The sequence below is a fragment of the Tupaia chinensis genome, unplaced genomic scaffold (genome assembly GCF_000334495.1).
Source record: "Tupaia chinensis unplaced genomic scaffold, TupChi_1.0 Scaffold139833_1, whole genome shotgun sequence".
NCBI lineage: Eukaryota > Metazoa > Chordata > Mammalia > Scandentia > Tupaiidae > Tupaia > Tupaia belangeri.
The window spans coordinates 3,189,988-3,204,993 of NW_006199712.1; the positions used below are offsets into that span (position 1 = coordinate 3,189,988).

The 15,006-nt window shown below is 36.2% G+C and overlaps 1 protein-coding gene across 1 annotated transcript in view; it reads right to left on the bottom strand.

Annotated features, from left to right (window-relative positions):
- TRPC1 (transient receptor potential cation channel subfamily C member 1) overlaps positions 1-15,006 on the bottom strand; it is a 76,216-nt gene that overhangs the window by 10,183 nt on the left and 51,027 nt on the right. Inside the window, 2 exon segments of the mRNA XM_006162299.3 lie at positions 6,895-7,038; positions 8,634-8,773. Of these exon segments, the coding sequence (XP_006162361.1) occupies positions 6,895-7,038; positions 8,634-8,773 (284 nt within the window).

Consider the following 15,006-nt stretch of genomic DNA (forward strand, 5'->3'; position numbering starts at 1 on the left):
AATCCTTGAATCAAGACCAGGCCTGCAGAGGACAGTGTTATTGTAGGGTAAAGGCAGAGACATGGAGACTTAAGACCTGATGTCGCAAGAAATAAAGGGGAAACACCCTGATCAAATCTAAAGGGAAAAGTTTATATAACTTCTTACAGTTTACAAATATAGAATCATGACATAGAGTACTTAATTTGATTCTTGCAACCAATTCTAAACCAGTTCCTGAAGGACAGCATTTCCTCCTCTAGGACTGTGCTAAGCTCTTTAGCTATGGTGATCAATTTTCTTTCATTCTAGGTCCAGTATAAGAAACTATTATGTATAAAAGCCAAATGAGAGTGTCCGATATTATCTTTTGTAACTTAGATATGTAAAGTAAATCTGGAAGCTTTACTCAAGTCTAATTTCTTTCTTTTTTTTAAATTATTTATTTATTTATCCACTCATTTAGTATTATTTTTAAATTTGACCAGAGAGAGAGACACAGAGAGAGAGAGAGAGGGAAAGTGAGAAAGCAAGCCACCAGGTTTGGGACTCGAACCATGGTCGGTCATGTGGGAGTGTCCAGCACCTTAACCACCACGCCACCTGTTGGCCCCCACTCAAGCCTAATTTCATTTTCTTTTTTAGGTCTTCAAAATCTGGAGATTAGGGAACAGCAGTTAGCGTAATGGCTATGTCGCTGGACTCCCATCTAGTCGACCGCGGTTCGCGTCCCAGACCTGGTGGCTTAAAACTCACACTGGACGTGTGTGCGTACGTGCCCAAGATCCCGAGAGGAGAATGGAGGAAAAGGTACTGAAGCATGGTCATCCCCCCTGAGGAGTGATTTCTTGCTTTCTGTCTCTCTGTCTCTGTCTGGCGAGCATACGCGCCCTATAGCAAAAATCTCTTTAAAAAATAAAAAATCTGGAGATTAGAAACTTTTCACAAATTCTTAGTGTTTAAACTAGCATACAAATTTGGGAAATAATTAGACAGTACATTTTAGATCCAGTAATTCCATCCCTAGGATTTTAGCCAATAGATAGGAAGTATACAAAGGTGCATGTACATAAAATGATTTTCAATGCAGCATGATTAGAGATATTAATTGCAAAAAAATTACAGCATCTTAAACATTGCTTTTAAAAAGAATTAAGTAAATCTATTACATGCTGGTATAGAAAGAGCTGTATAAAATACTAAGGAAGGCCCAGTCACAGTGGCATGTACTGCTAAAGTAGAGCTGCTTCACAGAATAGGATTACATGGTAGGCCTGGGTTCAATTCCTGGTCCAAAATAAAGGCTGGATGGGGCCAGCAGGCAGAGTAATGGCTAAGGCTCTGGACTCTCATATGGTCAATTATGGTTCAAGTCCTGGATCCGGTGGCTTTAAACTCACGCTGGACGCATGTGTGTGCGTGCCCAAAATCCCAAGAGGAGAATGGAGAAGGGATTGCAGTGTAGCCATGCCCCCTGGAGGGGGGTGGTGGTGGTGATTTCTTGTTTTCTGTCTCTCTCTCTCTCCCTGCCTTTACAGTGAGCACATGCATCGTACAGGAAAAATCTCTCAAATAAATAAATAAAGGCTGGCACAGTAGCATGCACCCATATCTCAACAACTCAGGAGGCTGAGCTTGAGGAGACTTGCGAGCTTGAGTGTGTGCTGGGCCACACAGCACAATCCTATCTAAATGCAGCCAGGTGTGTTGGCACGTGCCTATAGTCCCAGCCAAAAGGCTGAGGCAGAACTGTGACATCGTAGCTCAACCATAATAGTAATTAAATTAAATATTAAGTGGAAAAGCAGGATATAAGGCCTAACCCATAGCCTGGTGGTTTAGGACATTCATCATGGCAAAGCTAACAGAGATGGAAGAGAAGAGAGATAATGAACTGCAGAAGAGAAAGGAGAAAGGAGCTGATGAGTTCCAGGAGGTGAGGAAATTCTTGCAAGTTCTAAAAGAGGAATTACACACTTTACAAAAGAATCAGATGTACCTATTAGAGAGGAAGGCTATAATACAGGAAGTCAAAATCTCCCTTGAAAGTATTAAAAGCAGACTAGATCATACAGAAAATAGAATCTCAGACGAAGAAGAAAAAATTGCTGTCCTAGAAAAATCCACCACCAAGACTGAGAAAATTGCCAAAAAATATTGAGAATAATATACGAGAATTATTAGATACCATCAAACGTCCAAACATCCATATAAGCGGTATCCCAGAAGGCAAAGAGACTCATAAGGGAATTGATCATCTATTTTTTATTTTTGGAGAGGTTTTTGTTATAGGGCACATGTGCTCTCCAGAAAGACAGAGAGACAAAGAAACGGAAAGCAAGAAATCACTCCCCAGGAGGGATGGCCACGCCATAATCCCTTCTCCCTTTTCCTCTCAGGATCTTAGGCATGTGCGCACATGTACCTGGTGTGAATTTAAACCACCGGGTCTGGGACTTGAACTGTGGTCTACTACATGGGAGTCCAGCAACATAGCCATTATGCCAACTGCTGATCTCAAGGCATTGATAATCTATTCCATAAAATCCTGCAAGAAAATTTTCCAAACCTAGAGAGGCACTCAAAGATCCAATCCCAAGAAATACAAAGGACCCCAAACAGAATCAACCCAAGAAGATCTCTAAGACACGTTATAGCCAGGTTAATCAAAACCACAGACAAAGGCAAGATACTAAGATTGGCAAGAGAGAAATGGCAAGTTACCTACAAAAGATAATCCATCAGGCTAACAACGGACCTCTCATTGGAAACAATGTGAGCAAGGAAAGAATGGGAAAATATATTCAAAGTGTTAAGGGAAAAGCAATTTCAACCAAGAGTACTGTACCTGGCACAATTTTCCTTCATGTGAGAAGAAAAGACAAGAACATTCTCAGATAAACAAAACCTGAAAGAATTTACCAACACCAGACCAGTTCTCCAAGAATTTCTCAAGGGAGTGCTATGCCAGGAAAATTAAATACAGATACACAGAAATGAGTTCAAAAACTAAGAAAATGGCCAACTTAAGCATAGGGATAAGTCTGGAGTTGAACTTTATATCCTAGAATTTAATCAGGAATATCAAACCACTATAGAAGATAGATTAAGTACATAAGACTGAACTGGTGAAATAGCATTTTATGACTTTTGACTAAAGCATTGCTGATTTCTTCTAGGCTTTGTTCTTGATTTTAAGGATTCTTGTCCTGTCTTGAGCTGACGATAGGTTCATGCACCTACTCTTTGAACAGAATCCTAATCTGTTTCCTGGCCTTAAGTTTTAACCAAAGTTCCTTAGTATTTCTTTGATTTATTAAAGTTAAAACTGCTTTTCTTGAAATTAAAAAATTTATTAAAATATATCTATTTAATGGAAAACAACTGTAGACACCTGAGATAGTGTGGTAGGAGGATATATATAAAACAAGAAATAGAAAATCATTAATGATAACATGTATGATTAAGTCACTATGCAGTATATCCTGGATGGGAAATCACATTTAGCCTGCTGTGACGATGTTCAGGGAATGAATGTAAATTAATTAAATTTTTAAAAATGTTTCGGTGTTCTTGTAACTAGAGTCTAGCTTTGTCCATATTTTTAGTTTAAGGTATTTTGTAAATCAATAAAATGTGGGAAAAAAAAGTTTGTTTTTAATTATCACTGATCCAGAGACACCAATTACATGTGAATTAAGCCACCTGAAGTCTCACAGTTCACTGATGTTCTTTCATTCTAAAATTTCTTCTTCCTCTATTTTGGGTAGTTTCTAACACATTTTTTCAAGGTCACAAATGTCCTTTCCTTCCATGTGTAATCTGGTATTAATCACATCCAGCTCATGTCTCGTGTCAAACACTGCAGTTTCCATCTCTAAAATTTCAGTTTAGGGGCCAGCAAGTGGCATGATGGCTAAGGCACTGGATGCCCACATGGCCGACTGCAGGAGCTGCAGGAGCTGTGCCAGGTGCATGTGCGTACATACTCCAAATCCTGAGAAGACAATGGAGAAGGGGTTGCCGTGTGACCATCCTCCCAAAGGGTAATTTCTCACTTTCTCTCTCTCTCCCTGGTGAGCACACACACCTATAGCAAACTAAGAAAAACAAAAATGAAATTTCTCTCTTTTAAGTTTTTAAACATAAGACATGCAATTATAATTCTTGCTTTTGTGTCCTTATCTGTTAATTCTAACATCTGCATAGGTGTGAATTAACACATTTAAGTTACTTGTAAATAGCTTAATCCTTTCAGGTTAGTACATCATGCTAACAGACTGTGTCACTGGAGCTCCCAACGTTTAATCCTTTCAGATCTTGCTTTTAAAATTTAGTGGTACCACAGCAGAGTGTGGCCTAGGGATATTTCCCACTACTGAAGCAAGATCCTTCTAAGTACTCTACATAACGATCTGATCAGCGTAGTAAGCGATTTTCCAGTCTGCCTGGTGAGCAGACACTATTCTAATGCTGTGTAAGCTCTAAGTACCATTTCCACACTGTCGGATAGCTCTTCTCTGCCTTAGGTAATGTCCTTACCCCGCATATGTTGATTGGTGCTCTGCTGAATGCTCAAGGACAATGCTCTACAGAATTCCAGCATCTCTGCGATGCTTAACTTTCACCAGTACATACACTCTTCTTAAAACTCTACACTTTCTGGTCTTACTATACTCTCAGATCTGTCCCCTAAAGTCAGGATTCTGCCAGTCCCTGTGTTCATCCTCCCTCTACAATAGCCTAATAATCTCTACTGGGCAGTAAGATGGGTACTGTTTGTTTCTTCTTAGAGGAAGTAACATGGGAAGTATTTGCTTATTTCTTAGAGATCACTGTTCTTTATTCCTTGATATCCAGTTTCTTATTAATTGCTGTTTTATATTTTGTCTGTTCTTTTTACTTTTTTAGTTGCTTCAGGCAGGAGGGTAAATCTGTTATTCCATGTTAGCTAGAAAAAGAAGTCAGAAATTGATTCTTCATTCTAAAATAATAATATACCTTCTCTTTTCTAATACTTCATAAAAATCTATAACAAAATTTCCAGTATAGAAACCCAGTGATGTCATTCAATTTTTGGCTCAAAAAAATCTATTATGCATGATTAAACTATTCATAGATAATATTGGTGGCATAAATTAATTGAAATAACAGACAATTCAAACCAGTGTCTTACATACCATGTTTTAGAAAAATATAGAGACCTGAGCATATTTCATTTAAAAAACACCTATGAGGTTAAACGCAGTTAAGTGATGAACATAGTTAAACAAATTTCTTTACTTCTTTCTAGCAGGCTTAAATATTATAACATGCACTGAGAACTCTCAAAACAGGCATACAGTGTGCAATGTATCTCAAATTTATTTAACTCAGAGAATCTCATGGGACTTGGTTAAGAGAGTAACACTTTTAGGAAATGGTATTGCAAGATGATAATAGTATAAGCCTAGTCATATCAACTTTTTATTAAATATTTTATTTACATACTCCTGTTTGAACACAGTAATTATAACTTGTATTTAAAATATCAGTATTAGGGACCAGCAGATAGCATAATGGATACGTTGCTGGACTCCTACATGGCTGACCCCAGTCTGAGTCCCAAACCTGGCAGCTTCAAACTCACACTGGGCGCATGTACATGCATGCCCAAAATCCTGAGAGGAGAGAGGATTGTGGCATGGCCATTCCCTTTAGGGGGTGATTTCTTGCTTTCTGTCTCATTCTGTCTCTCTAGTGATGCATGTGCCCAAAAGCAAAACTCTCTCTTAAAAAAAAAAAATCACTTTTAAAAATATAAAGGAGAATCTAAATTGTTAATAAATTTTGACTTACGGAAAAATAAATATTATTCAGATTTGGAGTTATAATTTAAATGTATTATGTAGAGCTGACAAAGTTGATTCCACCTTCTAAAAACAATCAAGTACTATATTCTGTGGGGTAAATTCAACAATTTAGAGTTCGTTCTTTGGTGCAAAGAGATTTGGAATTTAGTCTTGAACTTTCACATGAAATAACCATACTACTTTGGATAAATCATGTGCCATCTCAAAAGCTCAATTTCTTGGGACTAGCAGATGCATAATGGTTACATCACTGGACTCCCACGTATTTGACTGCAGTCTGAGTCCCAGACTCAGGGGCTTAAACTCACACTGGGTGCGTGTGCATGCGTGCCCAAGATCCCGAGAGGAGAACAGAGGAGAAGGGACTGAGGAGTTGCCATTCCTCCTTGGGGTTGATTTCTCCCTTTCTGTCTCTCTGTCTCTCTGTCTCTGTCTTTCCAGCAAGTGCACAGGCCCTATAGCAAAAAAACTCTCTTAAAAAAAGCTCAATTTAACTATAAAGTATCATAACATATAAAATTGTACTACATGATATCTATGAATTTTTTTATTTCTAAATATGCTATTTTCCAACTTACTATATTTCAAAAGTAAAAGGCTATTTAAAACATGATTTACATATTTCCAAAATCACTATTATGCATAATTATTTCCGCGTGTACAGGGCACCCCACCCTTATACTTATCACCTAAAATACTAAAAACTTTAAATATGAGATTCATTTTGGTAAAAAGTATATTTTTGTACTTTTCTAGTATAACTATGTTATCTAGTACTCTATTGTCTAGTATCACTATATTTTAAATACCACTAGGTCCATGAATCAGGGGAGAAAGCCAACAGATCGTACTTTCCTAAAATTCGAATACCTAAAACCAAAGGATTATCATTGAGCCAGAAGCAAAGAAGAGAATTATGTAATGACTTTCCAACTGGTAATTATTTTCAAAAAACAAAGTTTGGTTTTAACATTATTAAAAAACAATGGTCCACTGGACAAGTATAAAGATATAATAATAGTGACATCTAACAAGTGTTCTTTGAGAAATTTTAATTATTTACCTGTAATGGACCCAAGATAGAGCTGGTTGTATACATAAAAAATAGCCGAAGATAACTCAGAACATTTGCAAATGCAAAAAGCCCTTCTGCGACCAGTGTAGGATGGAATGCATCCCAGTCCTTCCGATCAGCAAAATCATGAAACTGAGTTAGGAAGAAAAAGTCAAAGATTTTAGAAAATGAAATTTTAGAAAAGTGAAAACATATTATGACTTTTGAAAGGAAGTGATTATATCTCCTTGGGGATATGTTCATGTATGTTTCATAAAATTCTTCTTTTTTGATAGAATATATTAACTAAATAAAAGATTTCCTTGTCTGTGATGAAATATCACTCTATATGAATAATTTTTAAAATTGTCATTAAACTTTTTATAAATAAAATGTTGGCTAGTTTCTTTAAATTCCACAACATAAACTTTAAGTTTATGTTTATGTGTACTGTCAACCAATCAGCTATCGTATCAAATTAACCTAGTCTTTTGACCCATTATTCTAAAATAAACCCAGAAGTTCTTTGCTCTTTTAATTACCTAGAAAAAAAGAATATAGAATTGAACCCAGACATAGAGTGGCCACAATGCCTGGAAGAGTCTAAGTTTGTGTACCAGTTGTCCTGGCATAATTATTAATATTGCCCCTTTTCACTCCCAAAATCTCCTGGCTGAGATAATAAGTTACATAAGCATCCCACTTTTAGAACTAAAGATATCAGTGTGAAAAATCAATGCTTCTCAAACTCTTTAACAATCCATTTATCCATTTATGACTAATTTTTATTTTCTTAAGAATTTCACAGTCTGGCCACTCAATATACCTAACAAACATGTTCCACACTACTGGTCAATTAAAGAAATCAATTTTTAAACAAAGTAAAATGATGTTCGGTAATCCATTTCCTTCTTTTATGATCTAGTAAAAGATCTATAAAACTAGCAAAAAAAAAATATTATATCTTTAACTTGTTTACATGTGATAGCCTAAAATAATTCTAAAGTTAGGGTTTAAACAAAGATATTTTACTTAAATTCTATTACTCTTTCAGAGCTTAGGGAATGCTGAATCTTGATGAAAGTTTAAAAAAAAAAAAAAGAAAAATAAGAAAAGATGTTTACAAGGATAAATTTCCATCAAATTCTAAATTAAAATACATAATCATTAAAAAAAAAACCCTGTATGCCAGTTTATGCTGTGAAAAATAATAATTATGATTTAGAATGTGTAAAATACTATTCATATCTGATGAATTCCACTCAGATAAGTTTTTTCTTGCCAATAGAAAGATATCTAATACTAATCATTTTAAGTTATTTTGTGTTCTCATTTTAAGTATGTACAGGTTAATGAACTACAGGAACCTGGCTCCAGGTATAAGAAATTATCATCTGAAAGAAAGCAAATGCCTAGACAGACCTGGATTGAAATCGGTCTTGGTTTCTTACTGTGTGGTCTTGGAGTTATTTAATACCTCTGTCTCACAGAGTTCCTGTGAGGATAAAATGAGATAAAGTACACCAAATATCAATCATGGTGCCTGCCATATAACCAATATTTAAAGGTAAGTAACATCCTTTGAACTACTGGAAAGGGAGAAAACTAATTGCACAGTGACAGGTTTAAAATGAAAACACCTCAGACACAGATTTGACCCAATCTAACTTGAGTAATACAGCTAAATATCTTGGTTTTCTTTTCTAAATAAACTTAATTTGTGCTTTCAATTGACATAGGAAAATCACCTTGTTGTGAGCAACCACTTTGAGAGCAAAGGTTGCCAAATAGAGAGAATTCATGACAAAACTGAGTTGATTACGAGATTCTTCTAAGAAGTCTTCTAACCCTTCGTACCAGAGTCTTTTAATGTCTGACCAGATCATCCCTAAAAAGAAGAGGAAAAAAAAAAATCATATAATGATTTCTTATTTCAATAATGAGTTAAATAATACTGTAAGACTCAAAGTATTAAGTAAACGATCCTTCAGCCAGATACAGCCTTAGTCAAAAGGAAAATAAAATAACTTTTTAGTGAAAAATTCTTAAAGATTGAAAAGAAAATTTTAAGTTTCATATTACTTTAAGAAAATAATCTCAAGTTTCACCTCCCCCACAGATTTTAAGTGATGTGAAATAAGCATAAGAAAACAAGTAAGCTTATGCCAAATACACAACCCCTGCCAGGAGTAAAGTTTCTTGCCCTTTTTCTCTACCTACACTTACTACTTTAGTGATCCCATAGAGTCTAATAGCTTCAAATACCACCTCTATGGCAAAGACTCTCAGATTTATATCTCTAAACTCTATTTATATAATTTTTATCTCCAGACCTTAACCTAAACTCAGCTCATACAGGCACTCGGCTACTCTACATCTCCAGGATGTCCTTACATGTCCAATCTGAATTCATAATCTCCAACTGCAAATTAACTACATTTGATTTCCTCATCTCAACAAATGCAACTTCATCCTTCCAGTTGCTCAATCCAAGTGTCTGTGAATTACCCTTGACGCGTACTTTTTTTTTTTTAAGCTGTGTTTTCGATGTAGTAGTGAACCCTGTTGGCTCTTCTTTCAATATATTCGAAATCTAACCTTTCTCAGAACACCATCAATTTCAGGCCACCTTCCTCTCTTGCATGGGTTACTGGAATAGCTGCCTAGTCCTTCTGCTTCTACAATAACCTCTCTAAAATCTATTATCAATAAGCAACCAAATGATGTCTTAAATCCAAATATTGCTTCTTAAATGCAAGTATTACTTGTTTCCTGAAATGCAAGTATTCTTTCTCTCCTGAAAACCCTTTTAGTAGCCACCACCAGGAAAAAAGACTAACAGAGGTCTCAAATTTTTCTTGATGTTCTCTTTGCTCTAGTATTATTAACCTATACTGAGTTCCTTTCTTTGTATCATGTTCTCTCTTGCCACAAGCTTCTGAATATGGTTTTATCTCAAACTAGAATACTTTACTTTCCAAAGTGTACTAGTTGACTCCTATTTATCCTTTAGATCCTACCTCATTTATTACTTCTTCAGAGGACAGCTTTTCTAACCTTTCTGGGAAGGTAAAATCCTCTGTAGAATGCTAGCTCTCTAAGCACCATGACCTGTATTCAGTAGCACTTAACTTTATATTTGTGCTTTTCATTTATCTGTGTGATTCTCAAGTTATGGGATTTTGCATTAATTAGATCATAAGTTCCATGAGGGCAAGAGTCATACATGCTTCTGCTTGTGCTTGGCGAAACAGGTATACACTTTTTATGACACGTTTTTAGAATAGCTATTCTCCTTATTTTTTGGACAGTCTCGCTGTTACAGTACTTCTGCTTCAGCCTCTTAGGTTGGACTGGGAATTTAACCTGGACCTCCCATGTGGTCCCAGCACAGATATCTTAGCTATGTATCCCATCTCAGTTAGGTCTTGTTCTATGCTTTTCTTTTTTCACTTTATGATTTCTTATTCACATTTAACTATTGTACATCTCTATAGCACACAATATGGTTTTTTAAAGTATGCATGTAGTACATGGCAATCAAATCAAGGATATTACCATATACACACCTTCAATGGAGAACTTTACATTCTATGTCTGTTAAATATTTCTTCCCTGAGCCCCTCCTACCCATTCTCTACTATCCATTCACTCCTATATGTCTCTGTTATTTACACTGGTTCTCTCAACTATTTTATCTTTGGATCTTTCCATTTCTACCATAGAGTGCAGGCATTCAGTGTACACTGACTGGGGATATACAGTGTTTGTCTTTCATGGTCTGGCTTCCTTCACTTAGCATTACATCTTCTGTATTCATCCACTTTGTATCAAACATCAGGGTCTCATTGTTTCTTATGGCTGAAGAGTATTCCATAGTGTACATGTACCACATTTATTTCGATCTATTCATATAATTTTTAACAGCAAAAAGTTAGGTAATAGGGTACTATTAATATTCCTTTTTCCTACTTTACTTTAAGAAATTTTACCTTACTTTTTTTTTGAAGTCCTAAGGAAAAGAAACAGGAAACAAATGTACAAAAATTGGTCAGCATGAGCAAAAAGTCACTTTGCTCAATGCCTGAAGTAATTAATTAAAGCAAAGAGTGACTTTAGACAAACAGGCAAACTTTGCTAACTGAGGAGGTTTGTATCTACATATATAAGGTAGCTCAAAATGAACTAACAGGCTGAAGATATCCCTGGCAAGGTTTATTCAGACCTAATTGTTTGAGAGCAGAAGATGTGCTGAGAAAAGTAAAACATTGCCAGGAATTTTACCAGCTTAATTCACATGCATTCTAGTGAGGCAGAATATGTTTCAAAAACTAATCATATTGTTGTAAAGAAGGTGGAGTGCATGTGTGCATACATATGTTATTGAAAACAAAGCCATCAAACTTAAAAGGAAAGAGCCATAGTGTTACCATTATTTTTTTTCTAAATCTGTGATACTAACAATACTTATACTATCCAAAAAGTGGTATGACTCAGTTCACTGAGTTTTTATTTACTGCTAAGTCATACAAATTTTCATTTGATTCTTACACAGACTTGAGTAAACCTAATCTTAGAAAACAAAGAAAATATTATTTTTAAAGTATGCATGTAGTACATGGCAATCAAATCAAGGATATTACCATATACACACCTTCAATGGAGAACTTTACATTCTATGTCTGTTAAATATTTCTTCCCTGAGCCCCTCCTACCCATTCTCTACTATCCATTCACTCCTATATGTCTCTGTTATTTACACTGGTTCTCTCAACTATTTTATCTTTGGATCTTTCCATTTCTACCATAGAGTGCAGGCATTCAGTGTACACTGACTGGGGATATACAGTGTTTGTCTTTCATGGTCTGGCTTCCTTCACTTAGCATTACATCTTCTGTATTCATCCACTTTGTATCAAACATCAGGGTCTCATTGTTTCTTATGGCTGAAGAGTATTCCATAGTGTACATGTACCACATTTATTTCGATCTATTCATATAATTTTTAACAGCAAAAAGTTAGGTAATAGGGTACTATTAATATTCCTTTTTCCTACTTTACTTTAAGAAATTTTACCTTACTTTTTTTTTGAAGTCCTAAGGAAAAGAAACAGGAAACAAATGTACAAAAATTGGTCAGCATGAGCAAAAAGTCACTTTGCTCAATGCCTGAAGTAATTAATTAAAGCAAAGAGTGACTTTAGACAAACAGGCAAACTTTGCTAACTGAGGAGGTTTGTATCTACATATATAAGGTAGCTCAAAATGAACTAACAGGCTGAAGATATCCCTGGCAAGGTTTATTCAGACCTAATTGTTTGAGAGCAGAAGATGTGCTGAGAAAAGTAAAACATTGCCAGGAATTTTACCAGCTTAATTCACATGCATTCTAGTGAGGCAGAATATGTTTCAAAAACTAATCATATTGTTGTAAAGAAGGTGGAGTGCATGTGTGCATACATATGTTATTGAAAACAAAGCCATCAAACTTAAAAGGAAAGAGCCATAGTGTTACCATTATTTTTTTTCTAAATCTGTGATACTAACAATACTTATACTATCCAAAAAGTGGTATGACTCAGTTCACTGAGTTTTTATTTACTGCTAAGTCATACAAATTTTCATTTGATTCTTACACAGACTTGAGTAAACCTAATCTTAGAAAACAAAGAAAATATTATTTTTTACTTCTACCTAAACAATAGGTTATAAATAAATTATATAAAGCTTCCTTTCTTGGGATCAACAAGTGGTGTAGTGGTTAAGGCATTGGACTCCCACATGGCAGACTACAGTTTGAGTCCTAGACCTGGCAGCTTGAAACTCATCTGCAGCATGTGTGTACGCATGCCCAAAATCCTGAGAGGAGAATGAAGAAGGGATTATGGTGTGGTCATCCCCCCTGGGGGTGATTTTTCACTTTCTGTCTCTGTCTCTGTGTCTCGCCAGTGAGCACACACACCTTATGGTGAAAAATCTCTCAAAAAAAATTTTTTTTTTTCTTTAGGACTAAGGTATAAGGCCAACTAGTAGCATGGTGTGTTAAGGCTGTGAGATCACTCATGGCTGACTATATGGTTCAAGTTCTGGACCGGAGCCTTGAAAAACATGCTAGGCATGTGTGTGTGCATATCCAAAATCCCAAGACAATGGAGAAGGGACTATGGTGTGGCCATCTCCCACTGGGTGGGGGACTTTCTCACTTTCTGTCTATCTCTGTCTGTCTCTCTTGGGTGAGTATATGTGCCCTATAGCAAACTAAAACGAACCACAATAATAAACTCCTCAGATATTTAACAATTGCTCAAAATAGTTTAAGTGAATAGAGGGAAAGTTCTTCTTAGAAATTCTTTTTAGCCTAATATTTTTTTTACCTACTCAAATAAACAAATTTCACATTGGAGGGACCAGCAGTTAGTATAATGGCTATGTCACTGGACTCCCATGTAGTCGACCATAGTTCGAGTCCCGAACCCAGCAGCTTAAAGGCACACCAGGCGCGTGTGCGTGTGTGCCCAAGATCCCGAGAGGAGAATGGAGAAGGGATTGCGGTGTGGCCATTCCCCCGGGGGGTGATTTCTCACTTTCTGTCTCTGTCTCTCTGGCGAGCGCACAAACCCTATAGCAAAAACCTCTCCAAAAAAAAATTTTTTTTCACATTGGAAAAAATCACATAATATGATCTAGAACAATATATAGTAAAGAATGAATTATTTCCTAAATGAAAATTTTAATTTTTAGATAAGAGCAAAATACAGGAAAATATTAACAAGGAATCATTTGGTTTTCTTTAACTTAGAATTTGAGGTATATTATTTTTACTTTACCTAATTATGAACATAAATTTTATATATTTATACTGTAGAGCAAATAGGAGAAGGAAAGGTGAGAAGTGTTTGAAACAGGGTTGAAGACAGAACAAATAGGAGAAATGTCTTTAAATAACCAGAAATAGATAATCTGATTCTACATTGACTAACTATTCTCACACCAAAAAAAAAAAAGAAATTTAAAAAGGGAAAGGGAGTAAAAACTGCAGAAGATCATTTAAGGTATTTGTTAAATAGCATAATACTTGTAGAAATAATTTTCAGAAAATAAAATGCATTTTTTAAAAAAACCATCATTTCTGGGATCAGCAGATGGCATAATGTTTACATTGCTGGACCCAGTGACTTAAAACTCTTGCCAGGTACATGTGCATGTATGCCCAAAATCCCAAGATGAGAATGGAAGAGAAAGGATTGCAGCATGGCCATCCTCCCTCTGGGCATGGGGGGGGGGCGGGCATGATTTCTCACTTTCTGTCTCTCTGTCTCTTTCTGTGTCTCTGGCAAGTGCATGTGCCCTATGACAAAAATCTCTCTTAAAAAAACAAACGAACAAAAAAACATCATTTCTAAAGAGATCTGGCTATCATTAGGAAGACCTGATTTTTGGAATGTATTACTAGGGACCAGTTTAGATCTAAATTTAAATGTTTCTTAAAAATAAAATGTTTGGAGGCCAGCAGGTGGCATGGTACTTGGGGTACTAGACTCCCACATGTCCAACCATGGTTCAAGTCCCAGACCTGGCGGCTTGCCTTCTCACTTACTCTCTTTTTCTCTTTTCTCTGGTGAGCACATGTGCCCTATAGTAAATTCTAAAAATAATAATAAAAAAAAATTAAATAAATCTTAAAAATAAATACATATATATATATATTTAAAAAAATAGAGATAAAGATGTAACTATAAGAGTTCCTAGGTTCTTAAAAACAAAGATTGGTGAGTCAGTTCCCAAGAGGCGCCGAGGTCCCGCGAGCCGCCCTCTGAGCTGCCCTCTCATCGCGAGAAGCAACGGGGCGGGGGGCGGATCTGCACTACGAACATAAGGAAGTGTAGGTGACGGTCTGAGCAACCACCGCCAAGCTGGGCACAGGGGAGATGGCCTAGACTGACCCCAGGACCGTGCAGGACCTGACCTCTGTGGTGTAGACTCTCTTGCAACAGATGCAAGATAAATTTCAGACCATGTCCGATCAGATCATTGAAAGAACTGATGATATGAGTAGTCCCATGGATGATCTGGAGAAAAACATCGCTGACCTCATGACACAGGCTGGGGGAGAAGAGCTGG